Source organism: Eumetopias jubatus, unplaced genomic scaffold (genome assembly GCF_037043125.1).
Source record: "Eumetopias jubatus isolate StellerSeaLion01/CBP00866 unplaced genomic scaffold, mEumJub1_p1.0 scaffold_14, whole genome shotgun sequence".
NCBI classification, from domain to species: domain Eukaryota; kingdom Metazoa; phylum Chordata; class Mammalia; order Carnivora; family Otariidae; genus Eumetopias; species Eumetopias jubatus.
This window is the reverse complement of record NW_028274820.1, coordinates 28,661,821-28,689,503: the sequence shown is the minus strand read 5'-3', so window position 1 is coordinate 28,689,503 and position 27,683 is coordinate 28,661,821. Positions and strand designations below refer to the sequence as shown.

The following is a 27,683-nucleotide window of genomic DNA, read 5'->3' as shown; positions in this document are numbered from 1 at the left end:
TGGAATCTTACCTAATCATGAAATCTGGCAGAGTCAGATCCTGTGTTTTTTTTTTAATCTATTGTATTTCAAAAAATATATTTAGTAATCTTTACTTAAAGCGGAAGTTATGAATTAATGTTAAAAAATAAATCCTCTCCAAAAATAAAATAACACCTAGACGATATGATGTCCCTTCCCAGAAACAATAGAAAACAGTTGTTTTGTCTAGGTGACACGAGACCTTGTTTGGTTTCCAAGACTCCACACTTTACTTTACCACCAAAACTAGGCCATTTGACCTTTACTTGCAGGCTCCATGCTGGTACAGCCCCTGGGACTAATCTTGATCTTTGGACAGTTCTAGGATACAATATTATATCAGGCTTAATGTCTCATTTCAGAAAACTGATTTATTATAGTCCTTGTAATTTATTATTGACATGAACCTAGAGCATATATCCATTGTGTTGGTTCTCATTTTTTTATATCTCATCAAATCTAAAATGCCAGCGATTGTAAAATGGGATATTACTCATGAACCACTAAGAAAGAAAAAAATGCTGCCAGTCAAACCATGACACAGTGCTTTCTCGTAAATTGTTAGTCATACCCCTATTTCAAATATGAATTAAAGTATGTTTTAAACTACAGGGAATTAGTCAGTAATTGCAAATTACCCATTCTTTTTTAGTTTGTCCCTCTCATAACTAAAAGTAACCTTTAAAAATGATATCCAAGTTTAAAAAAAAAGATATCCAAGTTTAGTACTAAAATGTGTTCATTTAGTAAAAGAGAGCTCTCATTCATAAAGAGATTGAGTTGTGACTACCTTTTCACATCATCTCCAAATAATTTATAGTCGAAGATCTTATGCAGTTCAGTTTAATCAAATGTTCATTTTAAAAAATATATTTATTTTAGAGAGAGGGTACACAGTTGGGAGGGGCAATGGGAGAGCAGAGCAGAGCCCAATGTGGGGCTCGATCTCACAACCCTGAGATCATGACCTGAGCTGAAACCAAGAGTCTGATGCCCAACCGACTGCACCACCCAGGTGCCCCTAATCAAATGTTTATTAAGCATCTAATATGCACAAGATGTTGTTCCCAGTGTCATGGGTAAAGAAAAATGAGGAAGACAGCCTTGTCATCCTCAAAGTCATACTATGTCTTTTGGCTTATATCCTTGAATAAATTTCAGATCACAGAAAAAAGTAATGGATGAATTATATCAATTTCATTGACTTACTGCATTTTTTTCAGGTACTGATTGATTTATCTAGCACATCTCATCTCGATAACACTCCAAGATGGTATTCTCTCAAAGAACAGACTGAAAGCATTGATCATGGCAAGGCTCATTCCAGCCAGGGCAGCCAACAGTCTCCAAAACCATCTGTCATCAAAAGCAGAAGTCATGGTATCTTCCCTGACCCATCCAAGGGTAGGAGATATTTCAAGTAGAAAAAACGTTTTTCTATTTGTTCACTCAGTAACTTCTTGAATATGAATGCCTGTATATTTAATATATTTTATGATGTTGGATTCTATTGGAAAGTATGTAATATAATATCCTGCAAACAGTAATGGATATGGAATCAGGAAAAATGGGCTTTAGTTTCAGATCAGTGCATAATTAGGTTTATGACTTTGTGATCTTCACCTCTTCGACTCTGGTTTCCAACCAGTACAACGGAGGGAGTTGGGCTGTATGAGCTGTCGGATTATTTCCAGCTCTCAAAATCCATGATAATATGATTTTATCAAATATGTTGGGGTATTTCATAAAGAAAAATAAGAATCCTCAACAGTCCATTGACTAGACATACTCATCATTACCATTTATGCATATTTCTTCTCATTGTTTAAACCCCTATTTTTCCATAGGTATATTCTTACTCATACATTATAGATGTAATATATGAGCATATATAATTTTGCATCCTGCTTTTTACTTACCATACCAAGAACATTTTCCCCATGTCACCAAAACAACTGGTATGTTGAAATTTACTTAAACCTTTTCTAAATGTTGGCCTCGAGCTAATTCTATGATTTTTTTAAACTACTATCATTATTTTTGAAATGGTAATGTTATACATTGGGTTTGGTAATACACACAGAATTCCCATTTGAATGAGCTTTTCCTTTGAGAGGTTCATTGCCGATTATCCTACCACACAACATTAATCTTCATCATAAACCGAGTTGCTGCCTAGATGAGATAACCATGTAGTATCTCACCTAGGCATACTGAACTATTTATAAGTGTCAACTCTAAATTTTTATACTGGCCCTGAGTATTGCTCCCTTCTCTCCTCAGAAAGTACATCAAATTGAAAAGTGGTTCTTTGTGCATTAGAAAGGAATGGGTCACAGGTGCAAGTGTTCTTGGAGATGGAAAACCACAAGGCCGAGTCCAGTAGGCCACTGAGTTGATATGACAAACCACGGGCTACCATGAGGGCTACAGATGACTTATGAGTGAGCTTTATAGATCATTTATGGATCCCACTTGGCCAGATCAACTCTGTCCTGATTAACTTTCTGGAAGATCATTAGCATAAAGATCTCTCTCTCTCTGTCTCTGATGGCCATAGTAAATGTGGGATCTGTATATACATTCTCTGAAATCCCCTGAGACACGATTCTCCAGTCTCCACTGTTAATGTGTCCTGGTGACTCACACCCGTCCATCCAGGCATTCCCTGCATTTTCACTGGAAACTCCTCTGTGGCCGTGGGAGCCTCTTGTCTCTTGCCTGGTCCCTCCTAGAATTAGCAATTGCTTGGCGAAACGGAAAGTTAACATATGCATTTCCGTGAGGCTAGTTAGATAGATGTATGTCCTCTTCTCAGACTTCTGTCTTCTCGACATGATTATCCTTTTGACGTTCCTCCCCACAACTGTTCCCCCAATGTTTAATCACACCGCCGAGTGACAAGCAGTTGCATAAATGAGCCCAAAAGGAAACAGAATTAACATAAATCTTAGACAGTCTCAAATTATGTGAGACCAAGCTTGCCAGGAGGAACGCTGGAGCGCTGTTAACTCACGTCTCACCCTCTTGTAACCAGACATGCAGGTTCCCACCATTGAGAAATCCCACAGTAGTCCCGGTAGCTCGAAATCCTCCTCCGAAGGCCACCTGCGCTCTCACGGACCGTCGCGCAGTCAGAGCAAAACCAGCGTCACCCAGAGCCACCTGGAAGATGCAGGGGCTGCCATAGCCGCTGCCGAAGCCGCAGTGCAGCAGCTCCGCCTGCAACCAAGTAAAAGACGCAAATAAATTCCTCAGCATGGCAGCTTAATGTTCATCTGTTGCCTCTCTCTCTCCTGCTGTCCTTCCCGTTCGCTTTCCGTGTTCTGGCAGACCCTGCTCCCTCCATCCTCTGTCCCTCTGTCCGTGTCACAACAGTACCAAGACATAAATCTGCTCTTTCTTACTTCGATTTTTGGTTTCGTTTATTTATTTACGTGGACGGCAATAAAACTGGCTGTTTCCCCTCTGTCTCCACCATCCCTCCAACCTGGCTCATAGTATTTGGTAGCTGTGTCTGTGACGTTTGCAGGCAAAGCAGTGTCGTGTGTCCTTTTCATGTGCGCTTAAATATCCTTGAGAATCCGGCAATTATGAGCACAAGTGGCTGCCAGTTTTCCAGGCATTACACCAAAAAAAGAAAAAAAAAAAAAAAAAGCACACACACAAGCATTTAGAGCAGATTAGAGATGAGATTCTCGCATCTGAAAACACCCAAAACTTGTCGGGCAGAAGAGTAATGCGACCAACAGTCGAATTCTCCAACCGAGTCGGGGGAAAGCCATTTCAAGCTTAGAAACCTTAATGAATTATGCATGTGAAATGTTGTAGCTTTCCATGTGGGAAACTTTCTAGTCTTTTAGGGGAAAAAAAAAAATCTGTGAAGAAAATCATGTCTTGCATTTTCCAAAAAGTACATAATATTAATTATATCTGTAGACATTGTGATGAGGTGATGTCCCCTCATTAAGGAGCACAGTCGGGTCCATTCTGTTGGATCACACTTTGAATATGATATCAGAGAATTTATAGGCTATTTTCTTTTCTAACCACTGGAAATCCTTACACAGGCAAGAGGCCAATTAAAGAATAACAACTCACCCATCTTAATTGCTGTATTTTCATTTAATTTGCAAAAATGTAGTCAGTCGATACGGAAAAACTGAACAAGTGCAGAGATCTTACGAACGGAGCTGCCCTTTTGCTTCCAAGCAGCCTTAGCCAGATCATGGAGAGAGATCGATGTTATCCCCATCTCCCCAAGTCTTCATTTCCCGAGAAACAGCCAGTTTTAACCCCTCTAGTGCTGTGCATGTGGTGTCATTTTGGCATTTGAAAACACAGCCTCTTGAGATGGAGCAAAAGATCACTTCTGTTTGCATGAGTGACATTGAAGCTGGTTCCATCCGAGGATACGTACTCTGGGTTTCCATTCCACCCACACTGCCACAGCAGCACATAAAAGCGGTCAGTCTAATCATGCCAGGAAGCAGCACAGACACAGCATAGCGGGCGTCCTCCCCATTCAGAGAACTCAGTCTGATAATCTGCCTCCACCAGCCAATGGCAACCAAGACCAAAGCCAGCTAGCCCTCAGGAAGGTGGTGTCTGATGGACCAGTCAAGCCAGAAGGAGGTGAGCAGAAAGGCGCTATGCAAAGCACACAGCAAGAACATCCCCCACATTTAAAGCCCTCATCTTTTAATTTTTTAGAGATTGTCTAATCAAATCTGTTTATCCACTTTTTGATGTGCTTTTGTGGGCATGGCATTTCAGGACTTCATCATCACTGTGTAAGTCCCCAAATCAGTCCCATAATATATGACTACAGTGATTTGTATTTTTCTATGCACTGGGCATCTTTTGACTTCTGTTGGGAACTAGATTAACAATATTCATATTGCAGAATGGAATGCATGCTACTAACCTAATCTGTTCAAGCATGACTATAAATATGTTGCATTGTGATAAAAGTTTAAACTGCTCAAAATTCAAATTAGCGTACCAGTTGGAATGTAGATCAGTTTTTGTTGCATATTATTTCAAGTGTAACTTTTTAAAACTTCAGTGGATTTTGGAAATTCTTAGAGGAAAGTAAGGGGAAAATTGTTAATGCACTAATTCACCTTTACATGGTGAAAGTTCTCTCTTGATCCTACAAACAGACATTTTCCATCCATGTTTCCATAGCTGTTAAGTGTATCAGATGTGTTGGGCATGTGAATATCCAAGTGCCTGTGTAATAAATAAAGTATCTTTATTTCATTCATAAACTACTGGGTTCTGAGCCATTGTTATATGATGCAGCTTAAAATGAGTGTGTCAGTTTTTGCTTTCTCATTTGATTCCTTGCAATAGAGTATGGCTAGTTACTGTTCCGTTGCTAGTGAGGCCTCTGTGATAGAACATTTTGGGAGTGGAACCAAGTTTGATGTTGAAACATCATTAGCTAGATGGAAAATTATGACCAAATGAAAGCACCAAGTGTACATAAACATGTGAGTGTGAATTGGGGTTGGGCTCTTCTAGGCAATACGACCACAGTCTCTGGCTCCCACATCTGATCTACTCCACAGTATTCTCGGGTTCCTGGATAGAGGAGGACAAATCCCCTGAGCCCTGGCTTTGGAGGTGTATCTAAACATGATTCCGTAGCCGTGTTCAGAAAGGAAAACAAGTTTGTATCCATCCCTAGCTAGACCCCAACACTCCTGGAGTTTTCCCCAAAGAAAAGAGTATCACCACCAGTGACAGGAATCAAACGAGGGTGATTATAAAATTATCTTCAAATTTAATTCGGAAACACTATAAAATAAAGGGTTTTAAAAAATAGGTTAAAAAATTGGATAGCGGTACCCCCTTCAGTCCCTTCCAACCTGAAAATACTTGATTTTACGATTCTCTACTCATCCCCAAATTAAAATCAAGCCTTATACTTTCCTGTTGTATTTCTCCTAATTCTCCAAAAACTACCATTTTTAATACGTTCTTGTCCCAACAAATCAGATATTTAGGGGCAGTGGAAAATGTATGTAGCATAAAGCATAGTGATGTTTTCTGAATTAGCCAGGTAATTATCCCCTGTGCATAGATTCCGTTTTCTAATTAGCTTACTGTTACTTCCCAAAAGTACTTAAAATCCCTCCTCTTATCTTTTTCTCTATCAAATGAGTTCAGTTGGTTTCTTACAGTTACTCATTTTCTTCAAGTATTCCATAATGATGTCACAGTAATGAAATGCTTCCCTATCTCACTCTATTTTAAATTATCATGATTTCAGTATTACTATGTAATATTTTGTCTGATTTTTTTGACGTGGTTCTTAAAATTTGTAGCAAAATATGTTTAATTCCCTTTCTTTGCATAATGCTGTAATGGATATTCTCATCCACATAAGGTGCTGTGACTGAATCCTGAAGCCATTCTCTATTGAAATAATCAAGATAACATAGCCTGCTTTCTTGTTTAATTTGGTACTGAAGATGAAATGCCATTTTTTAAAACATAATTATTTCCCTGCTACTGTAAATGTACCAAGAATATAATTCAACCATGCATTTTGCCAATTAAGAGTAAACATGCTATAGGATTAAATTTGTATAAAATGCTGTAGAATTAAAGTGTAGAAAAATTGGTATGAGATGGAAACATACAAAGAGCCAACAAGTTCTCGTTCACTAACTGCATAAATAAGTATTATTATTAATTTTAAGTGTTTAGATAAAAGCCTTCCATTTCAAACCTCACAATGGAGTTCACAGAGTCCCATCTGCATTCTGATGATAATGCCCTTCATTTGAACAGTTCTTCACATGGTACTGAGTGTTCTGTCACCCATCTTCTCATTTATCACACCTAGTAGAGGAGGTCTGCATGGCAGATATTCTTATCTCCGTTTTCTGAGTGAGCAATCAGAGAGAGGGCTGGGGTGATGGATAGAATACACAGAAATTTCTAGAATTGGCAACCGGACCCTCGTTCTAGGCCTAAACCTTTGCTTCCTAAATACGTTGGCTCCTCTGAAATCAAACTCTTCTGATTTCAGTAAAAAGAATTGTCGTTTACATACTTGTTATTTGTCACTTAAGTTCTTACAAATGATGAGAGGTTGCTAGAAATGATGGCAGAATACAATTTAGACTTGCTCTCCCTACATGATCCTTTTTTTCTGAAGGCTGAAAATTAAGCTGCCACAAACCCAAGGAAATAAAACCCTCTCATGCATGAGCCCAGTATGGCAGTAAGCGGAGTCTGTAGAGACCGTGTGTACATCTGTAGTCATTTCTATCAAGGGTGACGAAATTGTCCCAAAAGAGCCTTTCGAATGTTTTTTTGTGAACTTCTCAGCAGATTTCTGCCTGAAGTAGCATAAAATATGAGTCAAGCAAGAATTATGGAGTGAGCCAGAAAGAACTTTCTCTCCCCGCCCGGGGTTTAGTTGCACGCTAGGAACCCTGAAAAGAAAGATTAGACAGATTGTGCCAGATAATCCTGATGCCTAAACAACTCTTTTGTATTTAGAAATCCCTGGAAATGATTTTGTTCCAAGCAAAATTTGTTCAGTTTGACTGAACACAGGCTCCACCATTTTAGAAGGTGGCAGCAACCAGAGAGGAGAGTTTAAAAAATAGTTATTTTTTTAAACCATACTCAAACTGAATCAGATTGAGGCATTCTTTAAACCTTAAAAATTAACTTAGTTGACATCCACTATTTCACACTTTAAGTGGCTTTTGAAATTCCTGAGATATTCTTGTTTGATACTAAGATTTTATGTGAATCTTAAAATTAGGAACAGTAATAGAGGCTGAGGAGAATGTCCCTCCACCCTGGGAAATGAGATAAGAGCCATTGGAACGGGTTGGACAGGATAGGAGAGCAGATGAACCATTGAATAAGTTGTGTGCGGGAATTATGATTAAGCATTCCTTGGAGTGGCTGAGTTGTAGGAGAAAAGCCTGAAGCTACTTCCACAGACCACTGCTGGAAACTCCGCTTTCAATAAGGCTCATTTTCAGCACCTGTCACAGAAGAGTTTCATATCTGCAGGTTGTCGTGGTGAACTCTTACTAAGCCATCACTCTGTGGGAGCTGCTCTCTTGGGCAAGTGGTAGGGGGTGGCCGGGCTGGGAAGCGGGGCGGGCACCGGGAGTAGAGGGTACTGTTGGTGACAAAGGGCGATAGCTAATCTGTGTCCCATTCTCTTCTGACTGGAAGTAGATGGTCACTTTTGGTCAGAAAGAATTTAGCGTTCTCTGTTTCTGGGAAGGAGAGGGTTCAAAAGGAAGTAAAGGAGAAATCAGAAGAGAAATCAAAGTGAGTTCATTTGGAGGTGAAGTCTTCCCTGTCACGTATGTAAGAGGTTAATAAAAACAGATTTGCATTCTTCATTTCAATGTGTTCATGTAAAAACACAAATAAAACTTTGGGTAGTTGAAAATGAAAAGAAAATTGAAACTGTAATGATCTGAACACAGTAAACATCCAACAAAATCTGAGGGACTCAAATTGGATAATATCAGCTTTCAAAGTTCTCTGCCTGTTTTTCCGGGGACAAGGGTTTTCTTTGTTGTCTGTGAAGATCAAAATGCTCTTCTAAATGTTTTTTAAGAGTTTCCATATTTTCTTAAGAATGATTATGCATTTTAAAATCTTTCTTTAGTCATTTAACATTTATTGCCAGGAATATCTCTGCTATACATGCAAAGTGACAGTAAATGTACATAGCTCTGACCATGTGACACTGTCTCTTGTTTATGGACGTTTATTCACAAAGGTGAATCCACCAATCTACTATCATGGGTACTTTTGTTCTTTTCCAGTAATAGCTGTGGGTCTGCAACAAGCCATCCACATGTCCGGTTCACACTGGGGATTTATATGTTCATTTCATCTGACATGAATAACAAGACCAACTGGTCTACCCAAGTATCTGACTTGGCTTCAATATGGCTGCACCTTAGTCAAACGATCTAGCTATGGGCCTATATAATTGGATGTGACTATGAAGACATGATCAAATTTTAACATGGCAAAGTCCCTTCAAATGCTGCTTATGATATATCTTTAACAAAGTTCAACTTAATTTTTAAAATGCAAATTATTTGGGCTTGAAGAAATTATTTTTTAAAAAAAAGTTACTTTATCAAATTACCACCAGGGAGCAGGACCCTGAGGAAATGAGACAGGCAAGTAAATGCTGATGGAGGAAAGAAATGAGAAGCATGGAACATGAGAAGGCTGATGGGGACACAGTGCGGGACCCTGGACAAAAGGCACAATATGAGCATGGGGCTGGGAATGTGTTCACTTGGGTAGGAGGGATCATGGACCTGTGGGAAACACTACCTAAGGAGAGGCAGAGGAATGTCAAAGGCACCATCTTGTTACTTAACAGTATTGCCTAAGTCCAGATATCTAACTACCCATGAATTACTTGATTTTTTCCACTTCTCATCTGCATGTACTATATTATGTAAAACCATGATATTTCACCTATTCTGCATTGTGCAAGATAATGGGAGGGGGCGGACAGATGGGGGGCTTAGTTAGTGGGATAGGATGAAAGGAACCTTCATGTGTACTGAGCCAGACTCTGAAAATATCCTTTTTTTCTTTTTCTTTTATTACTGTGTTGAATGTATAAATATACAATTAATCATTGAGGAGCCAAAAAAAGATACTTACTGATTTTAAATGAAAACATACTATATCAGAAATGCAGAATTTTGATCGGGGTCTTGAGTTTTTTAGATATATGAATAGGAATAATGTAGACAGTCATAACTTTATAACTCAATGTATTTTAAGATACTGTAAGATAACTGAAGATTTCCATGGAGATACTGAAGGCTAAAAATTAATTAAATTGATAATTTGAACAGTAATCAAAATATTGATATTACAGATCAAACAAAAACATACATTTTTAAGAAGAAAATGCTTGATAAAAGGAGCATGGCACCCTTTTATTAAACTTATAAGCAAAACAGTGAACTAAAATTTCTGCTATACTTGTTTTTAAAAGAGTACAGGAACAAAATCCACTTTTCCTCCTGAACACATTTCAGACTGAAAACCACATTATTTGAAGTTCTATAGGTCACATTATAATTTTACCTGACTATATAAAATGAATTTGGAATCTATAGAAAAAGGTATAAAAAAATGGACTTTTTTATAGTATATAATTGAAACTTCTTTCTATATGGATCTATTACATGCTTTTAGTTTGTTATAGAGCATTCTCATTGCTGATGACATTTCATAAAGTAAATAACTATTGAATCACTATTTTGGCTTCATCCAACTATTAAGGTACCAGCAAAGACTTTATGTAGAGAAAACCCCTTTTTGGAAGAATGTGTGTTATTTTATGCCTGCCAAATATTATTATTTATTGTGGGTTTCTGCAAACCATAAAGTAGTTTTTAAAGCAAGAGTAGAACAGACAAGCATGATTTTTTGATACATATAATTTTTAGTTCAGACCTTCTACTTTGTAGAGTTATGAAGTTCTAGATGGAACAAATTCCAAAGCTAGAGAGGTTAATAAGAATAGTATCAATAATAATAAATCTTTTTAAGAAAGCCCAACAGCTTGATATTTTTTACTATAAGTATAAAATAAAAAAATGAAAGGCATGATAGAATAATCCTGTATATAGCGGTTTAAGATGACTGTCAAAAAAAGCTGATGCTAATTGGGTTCTTCTATTTTCATAGTTAATACTTCATTTCTGTTATGGTAGATCTAGACCAGTAATTCTCAGTGTGTGTCCTGGGGGCACTTTTAGGGCTTACAAGATCAAATACAAGAATATTAAGTGTTATTTGCCTTTTTCCCTCTCATTCTTTTTCATGTACAGTGGGGTTTTCCTACATTTACATGAGAAGTTATGACATCATTGCTTTGAACACTAATGGAATATGTGCTTATCAATTGCTTATTCTAAATTTTCTTCATTTTGAATATGATAAATATTGATAGATATAACTCACATAAAATAAAGTTCTTAGGGGAATGCAATATTTTTTAAGAATGTAAAAGTGGTCTTGAGATCAAAATGCTTAGGAGCCATTGATCTATACAAATGCACAGTCATAACCTTTCCAGTAGCCAAAGACAGTGGGTAACTGGAGGTTTCTTCCCAGATCTAATTGTCATATTTGTCTCTAAATTTTCTATGCTTTTTTTTCTCTTATATTGTATTCCAGAATCCCTTCTTTCCTTTCTCATCTAATGTTAATTTATAATTATTAAGATTGACAAATGACAATTTTTCATTTAATATTTAAACTTTATTGGGCTTGATTTAGGTCAGATTATGAGTGTATGTCCATATTTATTACTACTACTTTCACAGTTTGACTGGTAAATTGCCTAATCAGCTTTAATCAAACTGCTCCCAACCTAAAACAGAGAGGGTGTATTATAAAGATAGAATAAATTTTATTTGCATCCTTATCTTAAAGATAAGGCTGATTGGAAAAACAATTGTTATAGTTTCCTTTTATCTTCTATTGTAGTATCTATATTACCAGTTTCATAGAGATCAAATTAATTTTGTTGGTGTAAGAAAAACTGAAGATCAACACTCTGATTCAAACTTGAGAAAAATTAAGTTTTTTAACCTCTTACCTAATTCTTGATTTTTAATTTTCAAGTAATAATTTAATGTGTTTTTAAGTAATTAAAGCTAAAAGGGAGTTCTGAAAATATCATTTGTGGACAATATTATCTGAATTACATATATTAGTTGCTCATCATTTATTCATATTCATATATACATTTTTTGAATGAATGTTATGTTCCAGAACCTCCTCAAAGAGTTAGTGACCCTGTAGTGCACAAAACAGATGAAAATAACTGTCCCTGGGAATCTCCCATACTAGTAATATTTTTTGAATAACCAGTTAGATATCTGGGAAGAATTAGGAAGAATGGGAAAAGTGTAAGTTTTGCTCCACTGAGATTGAAAAAGAAAAAAATGCATAGCCATTGTCTTAAATTTATATGCAATCAAACATCCTCATGTTTAGAAATATCTGGAAATATAATCAATTATATTTTTATTTGTCCTGGCTTTGGTTCTTCCTAATAATCTTTACAGTCCCCTGGGATAATAACCACCTATAGGAGGAGAGAAAGTATTTGAAAATGATCTATTTGGAGAAAGTAGAGAGATTAGGGCGCCTGGGTGGCTCAGTCGTTAAGCGTCTGCCTTCGGCTCAGGTCATGATCCCAGGGTCCTGGGATCGAGTCCCACGTCGGGCTTCCTGCTCAGCGGGAAGCCTGCTTCTCCCTCTCCCACTCCCCCTGCTTGTGTTCCTGCTCTCGCTGTCTCTCTCTGTCAAATAAATAAATAAATAAATAAATAAATAAATAAATAAAAGTAGAGAGATTAATGAGATTAACTAGAGAAGTGAGATCCCATAGGATGGGACATGCATTGATCAAATAATTGTCCAAACTCCTCTTAATTCTGTGGCCACTGACTACATTTGAATGATATGAAAAATAATAGTATTTTGTCATGTTAGCCATATAAATCAGTCTGCTGTGGGCAAAATGTTTATATAAATCGAACTATTTGGATTCCATTTAAGGAGAGCATCCTTGTTATCTACGTGTTCTTGATCTAAGTTAGCAATTTCAGGATTATGTAAGAACATTTTTCAAAACATTATTTTTAAATTACTTTCCACTCAAACAGTCCTGCATGTTTTGCAAGCAAACTGCAAGAGAGAGAATACTTGTTGTTCAAAGTAGAATTAAATGGATATTGTAAAAGTAAGAGCTTCTCTTGAGAACTTAATTCAAATCTTGCATTTTTTTCCAAATATGATTCTCCCTATTAATCTTTTAAAGATAAAAATCTTTATTGTGTTGTAACAATTATGTTAGCATATTTTAGCACAAAACCAAAACTTGGTACTTAATATAATTCTTTGTTGATTCTATCTCTTTGAACACAACTAGAATTATAGCCTAAATCTATTAAAGATAAAATGATTTTTAAAAATTTTCATTTATGATAATATCTTAATCGAGCTTTTTTCCAAGAGTTACTAGGAAATTTTGGTTTCCACTTAAATTGTATTCATTTTAGATATTTTAAATATTAAAATGTTGGTATTAGTTTATTTAGTATACTTAAATATTAAACATTTAAATATTTTATTTACTTCTTTGAAAACTAGTTCTGAGCCAAAAAGCTTAAAAAAGGGAGGTGTACTTAAAAGGCCACATTCTAGCAAAAATATAAGAACTATAGCATAATGAGCCATCACATATATTTATGTAAGAAAAAAATCCTCTCCACCATGTTATTAGTTTAATTTTACTCTCACTTCCAAACACCTCTTATACTAAAGTTATGTATTATTACTTCTGTTCCCGGAAGTTACCATTAATCCCATTATCTACAAAGCTAGAGAATGTATGATTAGTGAGTATGGGAAATACCTGCAAATTACTGATAGCATTAGATAAAAAGAGATTGAATTGATTATTGAAACGTCTTGGAAATTCAGTCCCAAGGCCTGTGTGGATGGAGAAGGAAGAGTGTGAACGAGACTAAGCTTTACTACCTGTGCTGGATGGTAGCAAGTAAGAGGCCTCACACCTCTTTTCTCTCTGAGAGAAGCTACTATGTGAATATGGAATATCTTAAGGGACATACTTTGATTTTTTTATAAGGAAAAAAAGACATTGTGACATTCCATTTCTCATGGTTGGTTATAACTTTGTGAGATTATACGTATATATATATTCATTCACCCATAATTTGCCATTTTAAAGAAATGACGTAGAAGTCTGAGCTGTTTTTAATACTTTCAGTTGTAAAAACTTGTAATTTGGAAGTATGTGGAAACTCCTACAAGTAGCTGTTTTGAAAGTACCTTTGCCATTTGGGGGGGGGAAGCATAAAAAGTATTAAATTTCTAAAGTTCTTTTTCATTTTAATACCCCTAAACTGTCATAGGGAACAGAGAAAATGTGATTGGACCGAATTCAAGGGAAAACCTACCAAATAATGCTGGTAACAATGGAACTTAGAACCTGACCTTTTCAGGTTCACATTCAAAGCAAATCAACAAAGGAGATAAAACTGCAAGATCTCATTAGTAAAAATAACCAGAAAAACAGCAATAAGAATAGAAAGATGGAGCGAAAGGCAGTGGGGAGAAAGTAGAAAAGGTCACCAAATAATGTCCAGCTAGGTTAAAGTTAAAGCTAGCAAAAGAAAAAAATATACATATATATATACATATATATATATTTTGATCTCTGAAGATAATATTAATACTGTATCCACCAAGTAATTTGGGAAATTATAGACTACCAACATTATAAATTATTCCTAAAATATTTGGATATATCTTTGAGCTAGACCAAGGATTTAAACCAGCGATAGAACATCACAGTCAGCAAGGCCGTGTCCCGCATCCCAAACCCGGAACTCTGAGGTAGGCAGAGACCTCACAATCTCACTTTGAGACAATTGGATGTGACAGAAAAGTGGATTAGCACTTTTTTAGTTTTTCTTTTCTTTCTCTCCTTGATTAGTGTGTGACGCGGAACAAATCACTTATCTTTCTAGGGCTTAGTTTTTCTATAGGCGAAATGATGGTTCTGGAGCGGGCTATCTCTAGAGTTCTTGCCCCCTTTTAATTTCCATGGTTCCACAATTATACAAAGTCAAGTCTACAGTTCTGTTCCACGGACTGTGAGCCTAATGCTGCCCTCGTGTGGTAGGTACAGTGATAGATCTGCATTTTTAAGTATGGTTGAGGGGGGAAAAAACCAACAGAGCCAACTAATTGAAGATAGATGTGAAGTCAAAAAGACACTACCAGGTTTAATTAAGGTTAGCCACAGTGGAGTAATAAAACAAAATGATGTCTAACTATCTCGCAGCTGAAGAAAATGAAGAGGTCAAAAATAATTTAAAACAGATTGAATGGCCTCACAGAAGGTAAAATGTGTTTACTTGAAATGCCCCCTCAATAATTGAGGACGGAAATGATTTAACACTCTAGGATTTATTCCTCTAGGGTACAGGAACCCTCTCTACGGGAGTGGGCTTATTCCACCATATATTTATGAGATTACATTCTTTCTCCTCGTTGGTACTTGATAGTACAAATAGGAATTAAAAAAGAAAGAAGACACAAAAATGTAGGCTTCCAAAATGCATTTTATTATTAACTAAGCCTCAGTCCTTCATAAAAGAAACACTTCTCATGTGCAATACACAGGCACATGATATATTCAAGCATAATAGGTCCATGATCTCTGAAACTCTTATTTAAAGAGAATAAAGCAAAGGTAGAATAGTTTTAAATTATTAATTTGGAATCATAAGTCTATTGAAAGTCATATTTAGTTTTAATGTTATAAAATATTATTTTAAATATTATTATATTTATATTTAAATATATTAAATATAAACCAGAGTTCACCAGTTGTCTGTATACCCAGATTTGGAACCAGCACAAATATGCCTGTAAGAACACCCTCTTGTTCTCCCATGGAATGTGACTATACATATTATTTACTACTATCATTCCAATTTAAATACATATATAAAATATCCATGATCTGTTAGGATTTTTTTAAATTCACAAAACTATGCACTCCCATGTTTAGTGGGTTATCATTAAATATTCCTTTCAATTAAACCGGTTTTGGAGGGATTGGGAAAAAATAAAATACCTAGTTGAGTGATCACGTTTTTCTCTACCATATAACAGATTAAAGTTGCATCTCTGTTTTTAAACCCCCCCCAAAAAAATTGCATTGCCCCAGGTTTCCTTGACAAAACATGGAGAAAAAAAAAAATAGCCCTCCCACATCAAGTGGTGTTAATGAGAGATTTATGATTTGCATAATGCACACAGCCAGGTGAAAAGTAAAATATCTACTTAATCATTCGGATGTCTGAGTTGTGTTGTTAAGGGAAAGAATTATTAATTTTATTATTTCATTAAATATGGCTTGAGCATAGTTCCAGGATAAGCTTTTGAGAAGGCTGTGGTGGAGAAAACACAGGCTTGGCTTCCAACAGCAACATGAATGTGACAACCACAGCCAAGGATAGAAAGTGGTCATTGCAGAAACAGACCTCTGATCTTGTGCTAGGAGAGTACGGATAGAGAAGAGCTTGCTTCTGAGTGGGAAGATGAGGAAAATACACGGAGCAGGTGCAATCGGAGCTGGGCCTTTATGGACAAGTACAATTTCGATATGAGAAAGTGACAGGGGCAGAGAAAGGCATGACAAAATCAGAAGAACGGGCCCAGCTACAGCTCAGGAGAAAAAAAAAAGCCAAACCCAAGGGAGCCAGTGTGACTGGTCTAAGTGGGCTTCCGTGAAAAGTGTACAAAGGGGAATGACAGGAGATACATTTGGAAAGAAGCAGATGGTTAAGGACTTTGAGAGGCAAAGTAAAGAATATGACCAAAATCATGAGATGCCTTGAAGTTACTTTGAGATCTAGCCTTGGATATCAAGTCATAAAAGCACTTTATTCATTAACGTGTTGGAGATAATGCAGGTTTAGCTCAGTGTAAGAGAATTGATATGTTCTTATTTGGAGACTGTTTCAAGAGAAAAAAATTAGTAAATATATGCATTGTTTCAAGCATCTGATAAAGAACTATTAAAATACTTGTACCAGTTTATCAAAACCTCTGCATTTCTGTATATTTAATTGCATTTTATGCTATATAGCTATAGCCCAGTAAAAAGCAAAGGTCTCTTCTACATTTTTAGTTGAATTCGTTTTTAGAAACTACCAGACATCAGGCTCTCTTTACCCTACACTTCCATACCAGATTAGGAAAAAAAAATGTATCAAGCACCAGATGTTTTGGTAAGATGATGCCAAACATCTCCATTTATCTGAATTGTTCAACTAACTTCTAACTGCCCGAAGTTTCTTTAGACTCAAACTTACACATAATTTTGTTTTTCAAATATGTTAAGTAGACTTAGACTTATTCTAGTATATGTATATGTTCTCTAGATTTGGTTTTCTTTCTTTTTATGTTTCTTATAAACTATTATTTGTTTGCATTTAAATTGACAACACTTGTACAGGCTTTCCAAATGAGATTTCTATTCACCTAGACAAGATGAAAAGCTCTCCTTAAATTTATTTCTACCCTTGTTCCTTTCTTCTTGTTATATTGTTTTACATTCTGTCCACATCTCAGATTTTCCAGAAGAGGAATAGAACTAGAAATTGCATCAGGTAAAATCAAAGTTCACATAGAAAAGATTGAATATTTTGAAATTTAAATAGACAGCTCTGCTATAATAGCTATTTTGATGCATTGCAAGATGGATCTTGGCTGAAAATTGTTTTAATCTAGTAAAAATAAGTTGATTTAAAAATTAGCATATATTAAGGTTTGTTTTTGAAAGTAGTATACTGAGATTTTCCAGTTGATGGTATTAAAGTGTTTCATTCAATATCATACTAAAAAATATTAACAATATTGTTGATTGGATTACATAATGCCAATCAAAAAATGTGGCAGCGTTCCTTTATTTACAACCAGTTGACTAATCTGACTCATTATGTGTTTGATTATACAGTTTAATTTACTTTACAAATGTTCATAATTTATATCAGTCATATATGATAGTCATTTATATTTTTTAAGTTATCCTTTTAAAAAGTCCTTAAGTTAACACTAACTACACCATCTGGGTTTCTCCTACATAGAAAATATCGAACATTATAACTACCGTTCTGTCTCCTCAAATCTACTATGGGTTGCTAGTAATTGATCTGTGACTGGTTATTTAACAATATTCAAGCCTTTTTCTAAATAGCTAGTCCCAACTTACAGATACCTGCTATGTTATTGCCCAACATTTTTTCCTTATTTCTCTATTCTGAGAAAGTGATCTTGCTATCACTGGAATAGATATTATAACAAGTCCTGGTGGCTTTAGAGAATCTGTTGTCCCACAAAGGAAAAAGTGGAGAAGTGGGGAAAAACCAAAACTTTTGCAAGACTTGATCCCGATTACCCTGATGGTGGATTTCCTGTCCTCAAGTGGTTTCCCTCACAATGTCTGTAGTTTTCCCTTCATTTGGATGTATTGGTTTTATTAAAATTCCACCACATTAAGAGTCATTGTGTTTGTATACATCTCTTTAAGAAAAATGGAGATATCTTAGAGTCATTAAATGATTATCAATGATTAGCCCGCAGTGTGAATCTATCCAAATGCTTAAGAAACTCCTGATTGAACACAGGTGTTTTTATAGAAGAGAGAGACTCGAAGTATTTTTGTATCCTAGAACATGTCTAGAATTGGAAAGAAAATCGAGGCAAATTCATTATCAGGGCTAGGTATGCTCAAAGACATTATGGAGCAGTGATTGACAGGAAAACCCTGCAGAAGAGGTTGGGGGCATGACAAATAAAATCACAAGATGAGGAAGAGAAAGTAACTGAGCTCCTGCTTAATCTCACTTCTCATGGTCACAATCTTATGAGTTGAGGTATGCGTACTGAACCCATTATTTTCAAATGCAAAAGCTGAGACTGTTTAGATTTACTCTAGAATGAGCTAGGATTCCAAATCCTGTCAGTATGATCAAAGCTCATGCTCTTAAATTCTGACCATGTGGCAGAAGACATAATAATAATTTTTAAAATTTGCCTAGACAAGCTTCTTTCCACAAAAAGAAGAGGAAACACTTGCCTTCTCTTCTGTTTTTCTGCGTCAAAAGTTCCCCCCAAATCTCCTCTGATCTAGAACTACACTAACAATATTAGTACTATACTCCTACTGCATTAAATAACACAAAATTATAATGTTTCTATGGGAATATGGATTGCTTTATCCAAAAGAATCAAACTTAAGGAATTATTGAAACAAGTCCCAATCATAGATGAAGAAATGCTGAAGGGGAAGCAAAGATCTTCAAATTTAAAAACTTGCTGGAGATAGTTGTTATATACAAAGGAGCACAGAATTCTTCAATCACTTCTTGAAACCATCTGTTCTACTTTGCATCTTCACTTCTCAGGAGAAAAACAGATTATCGGCTAATATGGAAAATAATTAAGAAAGTTTCCCTTATCCCGCTATTTCTCTCTACCCAAGTCTTTCTAAACTCCTTTCTCCAGGAAATAGCCAAATTCATATTTGTTTGTCCTTACTGTAATACTGTACAAATAAACCACAAAGAGAACCAGTAATACTGATAATAGTAATAGACTGGTCACATACTATTTAACTCAGTCTAAAAATCTGATGATTTAGCCCTAGAAACAATTGTGTTTTGTTTTGTTTTGTTTTACCTCGATGTCCAATAAAAATAATCAAGTCCTTAGTGTTACCACAGCACCTTATTGGTTAAGGAAAAGAAAATGACAGGCAGATTAAGACATGTGGAGTTCTTGCTAGAGCTGTTTCATTATCCATGTAAATGAAGAAAACGTAGAATGATGCCTTTGGAGATCAATGGGAGTTTCATTGATTGACTGTGGTGTTGACTCTTCCCACACCATGCAGCAAAGCCTACCAATCACCGGCCTGCAGAAAGCTCCGTGTCCACTGGCTCCTCCGGCAGCGGGTATAGCGTGGACAGTGAAGGAAGCGGCAACACTGCAGGGGAGACCAATCTATTTCCTATTCCACGGATGTAAGTGTGGGGGTTTTTCTTTTTCTTTTTTTTTTTTCCACTACAAAGTTATAACATGAGTAAGCTTTGCTTAACACTTAACAGGAAATAACTAGATAATTATCCAGTTCGACTCATTGTCCCTGAAGCAATACAACTGTGTTTGCCTCCATAGAAAATAGACTGTTCGGGAAAGATTGGGTTAATTTAGTTAATTCTAAGGATGACTGCTGGTCACTTCCAGGACTATTTAATCAGTGCAATCTGTATTTAATGGAAAAACTGCTACAATAATAACTAAATGAAGTTCAGCAGTAGTAGTCCCTTGATGAGGTAATCATATAATGATCAAACACAAATATTATTGGTGTTTGAGATAAACTTAAATTAATTTACTTTGAATCAGGAGAGATTTAAACATATTTTAAGAGCTCATATATCGTTTTTGAAACAGATAATACATTGGGCTCCTCATAGAGGCTTTTCAGTAATCTTTCCACAATTAAAAAGGAAGATTTTGAAGTGTTTCCATATTTTCCACAACAAATATCAAGTAATACAGGGTCCCCAGTAGATAAGCTTGGAATAAAGTTCATTGGTAATGTGTTAAGCCTCAAGAAAATGATATTGCAGATCGAATGCAAAACGAAAGCAGATTGTGTTTAGGATGTGTTAGAATGGGCTTAGTCATGTTGGTGGCAAAAGTTAGCAGCATCCAAGATACATATGTTGGTTATGTCTGTTCCAATATCAAAATCTAGACTTTCCAACCTTTCCTTCTCCTCCTAAGGAACTAGTTTTCTAGGTTTTAAAAAACGTCATTGGACCATCCATCTCCGGGATCTAGGTCAGGGAGAATTTAGCTTTGAGAGGACTGTGAGCTAATTTGGCCTTTGCATTTTTAAATATTTGGGGGCAAAAAAATACCAGAAGAATCGCATTTTGTGAGACATAAAAATTATATGAAACTGAAATTTCAGTGTCCATAAATAAAGTTTTATTGGAAGCCACACCCATTTGCTTATGTGTTGCCTAATGTTGCTTCTGCCCTATAGAGGCAGACCTGAGTACAGGACCATTCAAACCATCTCCTATCTGGCTCCCTATGGAGTTTGCAGACCCCTGATCTGGGCCCTTCTTAAAGGATCTTCTTCATTTTCTCCAGTGTTGCGTGAAGCCATTTCTGGGAGTGGAATTCTATTTCTCTTTGTTTTAGTGTCAAGGTTTTTATAAATCTTTCCTTCTATTGTCCAGAATACCCCCAATATTTATATAATGGCTCAGATTACAAAAGCAAAATAATGGGGAAAAGGGGTTTCTACAGTGAAAAATGTATTTATATTTTATGATTTTCAAGTTATATTTTTCCTACTTAAATTGTTACATTATTGGATCACCTGCCAATCTTTTTTTTTTTTTAAGACTTAGGCTATGGATTCAATAGTTATTTATATTTAATCAGTTCTCTTTTATTGGACATTACTTCTAAAAGGAGTCTGATCTCATTACTCCTCTTTCTCTGATGATCTTTTATGAAGAGAATTTCAGCAAATTCATTACATTTCTCTCTCTAGACTGTGAATATCATATGAGTTTGTGATTTTTTTAACCACACATCACTTAATATCCTTCCAATTTATCCATACCTTTCAAATAATTTAACACTGATGATAAAGTTGTAACTTCCAGAGAAAAAGCACGTTATTTCCTCAATATCTGAATATCTGAAGTAGAACTAGATTATGTATTTTTTACATACATACCACATTCCAATTTTGTTTTTCCCATTTTCCTTAAAGCCTTTCAAAACTGCCTCGGACACACCATTGTTTTGCCATCTGAGCACAAAGAAAATTCTCTTTTCTAAAGCAGTATTTGGTATTTCTTTTATATGCCCTTTTGTGTCTAACACAATTATTGCTTAGGCTAACATAAGAGTTCAATAACTGTTCGGTTATTGATTAACAAATATAAATTACAAACTGTGTAGTCCACATGTTCTGAGCTGAAGATTATTTCCCGGGAATTCAGAAAAATTGCATCCTTCACATAACCCACAGTCAAGTTTCCTTCGTATTTTATTTAGCTTCATGATGCTGCAGAAGTACCTGTAAGATCTTAGAAATGCCTCTCATACACATTTTCCCTGTGCACCTAATGTTAAAATCCGTTTTCATTAGAAACAAAGACTGCAGCTGAATATCAGATACCATTAAAATTCGAAACCTAGGATGTGAGATCAAATAAAAAATTACCCAAATTTTACTATTACTAAAAATTATAATTATTTTGTTAAAATTTGACATATATAGAAGAGTAATTTTTCAGTACTCTCATCTGTTAGATGAACACTCCTAAAATGATTTTCCTTTTCATTTGAGTTTGACTCAGTAACAAGACGTTTGGTTCCCTCTGTTAGTATTGCTCACGGTAAGATTGCTACTGAGTTATGAAGATTTTCTCTTGTCTGATCGGAACAGAGCAAATTTTTTTTAAATTTATCATCTACTTGTATTGAATCTCATTGAAGCAATTACACAAATTGAAGTTCCTTTTATTGCTTAATCAAGACTTTTTTGGCACATATTCAGATGCAGACTGTATCTATATGTATATAAGTATATATATGATTTCTAACATTTTTTCAAGTCCTTCACACTTGATAAAAATTTGTGTTTAAACCTTTGACCTAGAATTGTCATAATGGAACAATGTAATGGGTTGCAAGATAAAATAATTTCTGAGTTTATATCTATTCCTTTCATTATGTGCAGAACCATCTCTATAGAATGGTAGGATCTTTAGGGTAGTTTTCAAGTGAGATGAATTGGATTCTTAAGAAAGAAATATGATCACATTCTCAGCAAATTCAGCAAACCAAATATTTTTGTGAAAGTAAGAATTAATTGTGAGCAAATCCTGCTGTTAGAATTATTGTCTAGAAAGTATAGTATCGAGGAGTTCTTTTGTTCAAACACCCTTTTTAAAACTTAGGTGTTTTTATTTCATCGTTTTAGAACATCTTATGTATGTATAAAGGCAATTCCAAAATCTTTTCTATGCCATGTAGCTTTTTCTGTTACTGAAAAAATAAGAAGTAGCCTATAGTGTTTGGGCTGTTACATTATCAATATTCTGAACACACAGTGCTCAGAGTATCATGAATTCTTCACCGATTTGGCCTTCCAGAAAGTTCGAGGCTGAAACTAAAAGGGTAGTAGACTCTGGCTGAATTCTAAAGCCATTATGTGCATACCTACCTATTAATATTTTCTATTTATTGAATTTTATGATGTTTCAGGCACTGTGTTAAGTACTGTTTTCCACGTGATTTTGTCCTACCCCAAAGCTAGCTAGTGTTACTATCTTTTTATTACAAAAGAAGAAATAGATTCACCAGATTAAGTAGATTTGCCTTAGATTACACACGGCATGAAATAGTGAAGCCAGAAGCAGAAACCAGGAGGTCTGACTTCAAAAGCTAATACGCTATACACAGCTGAAAACAGCGACAGGATCTGAAAGTCACTAAGTGAAATAAAGATCTGTGTTATTACAATATTATTCTTGCAAGTTATTTAATTCAACATTTCCCTTCTCACCAAAGGGTCTGTACACGTCATCATAACAAAACATAAAGATGTAAAAACTCTTCTCACTTCTTGAGTTAAAAATGGAGTGTGTGGTGATTAACATAACATAATAATAATTTTTAAAATGCAAAAAAAATAAAAATAAAGAAACAACACCCCAATTCTCAAAAAATTTTGATAATTTCATGATAGTCTGATCTTTAATAAGTGAGTCAATCATAAAACACTGAATTTTGAGGTATTATGCTCAGACTAAGTAAGAATAAGAAACAAGCCCCTATTTTAAAATTAACATGATACAGAGCAATTTATTGTGTTTAGACTTGCCATTCAAGTAATTTATTTCAGGTCTGAATATATAATGTCATTCTATTTTTGGGGAACTTGGTCTTCTCATTTGCATTTAGGAGAGCATAACTAAATATATAACCTTTTATTTTCTTTTTAAACAGAGGGAAGATGGGGCAGAATGGGCAAGAACCTGTAAAACAGCCAGGAGTAGGAGTGGGACTTGCAGACCCGGAAGGTAAGTTAAAATTTGTTGAATCTACATGTTACACTACAAGTGTTTGATTTGTTTCTCTTCGAATATAAATGTAAATTTCTATGTGCTAATGGCAACAGCACTGGGAAGTATAGCACCATTCTCTGTGTTACCTAGTAGATTAGAATTACTTTGTAATTTCATTTAACAATTTCCCAATTTCTTGATTTATATTTAACATTAAGTACGTAGGGGATACTAAAAAGTTAAACAAGAAAGAAGAGTGAAAAGGATGACAGGAGAGAGAATCAGAAGACTTTCTCAGTAAAAAACAAATATTTTGTTGAGATTTTTAAAAAAATTTTTGTTAAAATACCATGCAAATAGAAAATAAATCATGAAACATCACTTAAAATGGAAAATCTTAAATGTATGGAGCTCAGAAGAAACTAATGGTATAAAAATCATTTTATAGGAAAAAAATGACTAAAGTAACTTCTAAAGTGAAAACCCAATTTGAACTTAAATTTGGTTTTGTTAAACAAATGGTAAATGTATTACAAAATGCAAGAGAATCTTTAACTTCAGCAGACACATATTCAGTATCTGTAAGGTGAACAATGACTAGCTTATCTTTCATAATATTGTGATAAGATCTGACAGCACTGTTATCCCTCTTGGATTGCACAACTTCTCGGTAATTTCAACTGTCTTAATTACTTTATACTATTCTAAGTACTTTTCATGTATTATCTCATTTAATTCTTAAAATTACCTATAAAGGTAAATAATACCATATACCAGTTTTACATAAGAAGAGACTGAAGTGCAAATATCACACAAGATAAGAGCAAGTAACTTGAACCCAAGCAAATGATGCCAAATCACCTGCTATGAAAGAGAATGATTAATGGCACAGTATCACAAAGACACTCGATGAAGAAATAGGAAACCCAGATTTGGATTTCAAATCTGGTCCCGTTACCTAACTGGTGACCTGATCTGTCTTCAGAAACCTCATCTGGCAAATGCTGGATGCTAATGATGCCAAGGTTCCTTGTGGATTAGTAGATACCACATTTTTCTGATTCGACTGAAAGTTTTTCTTTAGATTCATTCAAAGACTGTGTTTTCTTTATCTGCTGCCATTTTCCCCAGGGTTCCACCCTCAATCTACCAACCATTTTACACACTCTCTCTCTGCATAAACTCAGCCATTCTCATCTATATGTTGATTAGTTCCAAATTTACCCTCCAGACTCCCTGGAATTCAGCCTCCAATAGTTCATATCTGCCAGGCGTCCAACCAAGAAAATGGAAACCACTCTGAATATTTAAAATAGAGGAAGCTGATGGCTGGCAATGACTATATACTCATGGTATCCCTGAGAAACTGAGCAGGTGGCAGTGAAATAGCAGAACTTGTGAGGTGGCAGAAGGAAGTGACTGTCCTGAGAGCTGAAACCAGGGCAAGCCTGAATTGCAGGGAGCAGGAGACAAGGAAGAGAAACAATAAATGCTAGAAATACATCTGGAGATAGACGAGGATGGGGAGAAATATCCTGGTTACTTCCTTCTTCCCATTCTCCAATCTCTGCCAATGCCTGATCAATCCCGCTGGAAGCCAACTGCCAGGGAAGCCTGGGAAGCAGCCAAGGGGACAGCTACCCTGATAGGAGAGCAGAGGGAAGCTGGAGAACGAAACTAAGGGCCCAGAGGTGTAGGGCCAGTGCTACATTTTGCCTCGAGATCCCATAGATGAATCAAATTACGTATGTCCTGAACTTAATTCACCCTCTTTCAGATTTTGCCTCCTTCTCCTCCTATGCTCTTCTACCACTAACCGGATCTGCTCCTGTCTGCACCACAATTTGCATATTTTGTTATCATTGCTCTTTGACTTAAATTTACCTGTTTTTATGCCTGTCTCCTCCATTATATTGAATATTTAGACTAGAGCTATGGTTTAGTCATCCTGGTGGCCCAGCACTTAGCAGGAGAGCCTTACCCATAGAGTCGCTTCCAGAATGTTTGTTGAACTTCTATATGCCATCCATCAGGGACTTTGGTTAATACTGAATCGGATCTTTTCAAGCAGTAAGAGCACAGGGGTGGAGGGGGGCGGAACTCGGATGGGGAGACGAACCATGAGAGACTATTGACTCTGAAAAACAACCTGAGGGTTCTAGAGGGTAGGGGGGTGGGGGGATGGGTTAGCCTGGTGATGGGTATTAAAGAGGGCACGTACTGCATGGAGCACTGGGTGTTATTCACAAACAATGAATCATGGAACATTATATCAAAAACTAATAATATAATGTATGGTGATTAATATAACATAAAAAAAAAGCACAGCACAATGTTCCATTGATTATTTTCTCTTGTAATTTCCCTCACGGTTTTTAAATCATTTCCTTTGAATACATAAAGCTTTTCATGTTTTTGGTTTAAAAAAAAAGAATGTTTGTTGAGTGAATGAATAAATGATACAATAATATATGAAAATAATGCCCACTGATTTTCATGTGACTTTAGAATTCAGGTAATTAGAGAAGCAATTCATGTGCCCTTTTTTCAAAGTTGAATTACTTAATTTTACTTTTAATTTTAAAGTTTATAGATAAATTATCTTATTATAAATGTTAATAACTGTCAATGAACAAAAATTGTTCATCCTAATGCTGCTTTCTTCTTTCCCATCAGTCCCACAAGAAGGAGCCAGTCATAAGCTATTTTATATTTTACTTAAACTTATGAGTCAATATGTTTATATTTTAGTGAACTGACTCTTATCAGTAGTTAAACTCAGATTAGTTATTGAGCAGAGGGCTGGAGGTTGAGGATGGGGATAAGATGGAATACATAATCTAATGTGAGTCATTTATAGTTATGTGCCCTTTTAGTAACAATATTTTGGACAGATTATTTTTGACTGGGCTACTTCTGAAATTTGGACAATAAGCAAATTTATAATTTACATATCTATATGAAGTTGGGCATGAAGATGTCCAACTATAAGAGATATATAAGAGATTGCTAATAATATGGAGAAGAAATCTGTAATAAGTATTTAACCTTACAAACAATTATAAATTTAAAAGAATACATAGAGGGGCGCCTGGGTGGCTCATTTGGTTTAAGTGTCTGACTCTTGGTTTCCACTCAAGTCATGAACTCAGGGTCATGAAATAGAGCCCTATGTCAGGTTCCGCATTCAGTGGGGAGTCTGCTTGAGATTCTCTCTATCCTTCTGCCCTTCCCCCCACCCCATGCACATGATCTCTCTTTCTCTCAAAATAAATAACTCTTAAAAAAAAAAAGAATACATAGAGAGTGGGGAGAAAATTATTAAATTATACAGGAATTTAATTACTCTAAGCAGATAAGAAGAAAACGTACAAGATTTTGCTTTGTCCCCATAGAAATATAGAATCAACTCTGTGCTGTAATTCAGGTATATTTATGACATACATTTTATTTTGAGCAATCCAGAGGATTGCTTTCACGTCCTCTTGTTGTCAGTCAACATATATAGCCAGTTTGTGGGAGAACAACAAACAAACAAAACAGAGTTAGTTCAGTTTGGTTTTAGACCTAATATTTAGTTTCTTGACTGGATTTTTTTCTCCTTTAAATTCTTCATCAGGACACCAGAAAAATTGTCACTTAGTAAGATTTTCTTGAGTGTTCTACTACCCCTTGATTCTTTCATATTACCCATTTAAGCACTTTGTTTTATGCATACCTTGGTCCACTCTAGGGAACACTGATCTACAAAGACATGCATACTTTAGATCAGAGTATATCATGGATTTTAAGTAGTCACCTTAGTGGACAGTTTGTTTTTACAACATTCTCATTCTTGTTTTGGAATTACAGTGTACAGAATACAAAAAGTCATGTTTTATGGGGCTGAAATTTTATGTGGAG

The 27,683-nt window shown here is 35.6% G+C and overlaps 1 protein-coding gene across 1 annotated transcript in view; it reads left to right on the top strand.

Moving 5' to 3' along the window:
* The window catches only part of PCLO (piccolo presynaptic cytomatrix protein), a 385,912-nt gene that overhangs the window by 325,114 nt on the left and 33,115 nt on the right, over nt 1–27,683 (top strand). Inside the window, exons 19-22 of the mRNA XM_028119600.2 lie at nt 1,245–1,425; nt 3,059–3,253; nt 19,568–19,697; nt 23,722–23,795. Of these exons, the coding sequence (XP_027975401.2) occupies nt 1,245–1,425; nt 3,059–3,253; nt 19,568–19,697; nt 23,722–23,795 (580 nt within the window). The remainder of the gene's footprint in view (nt 1–1,244; nt 1,426–3,058; nt 3,254–19,567; nt 19,698–23,721; nt 23,796–27,683) is intronic.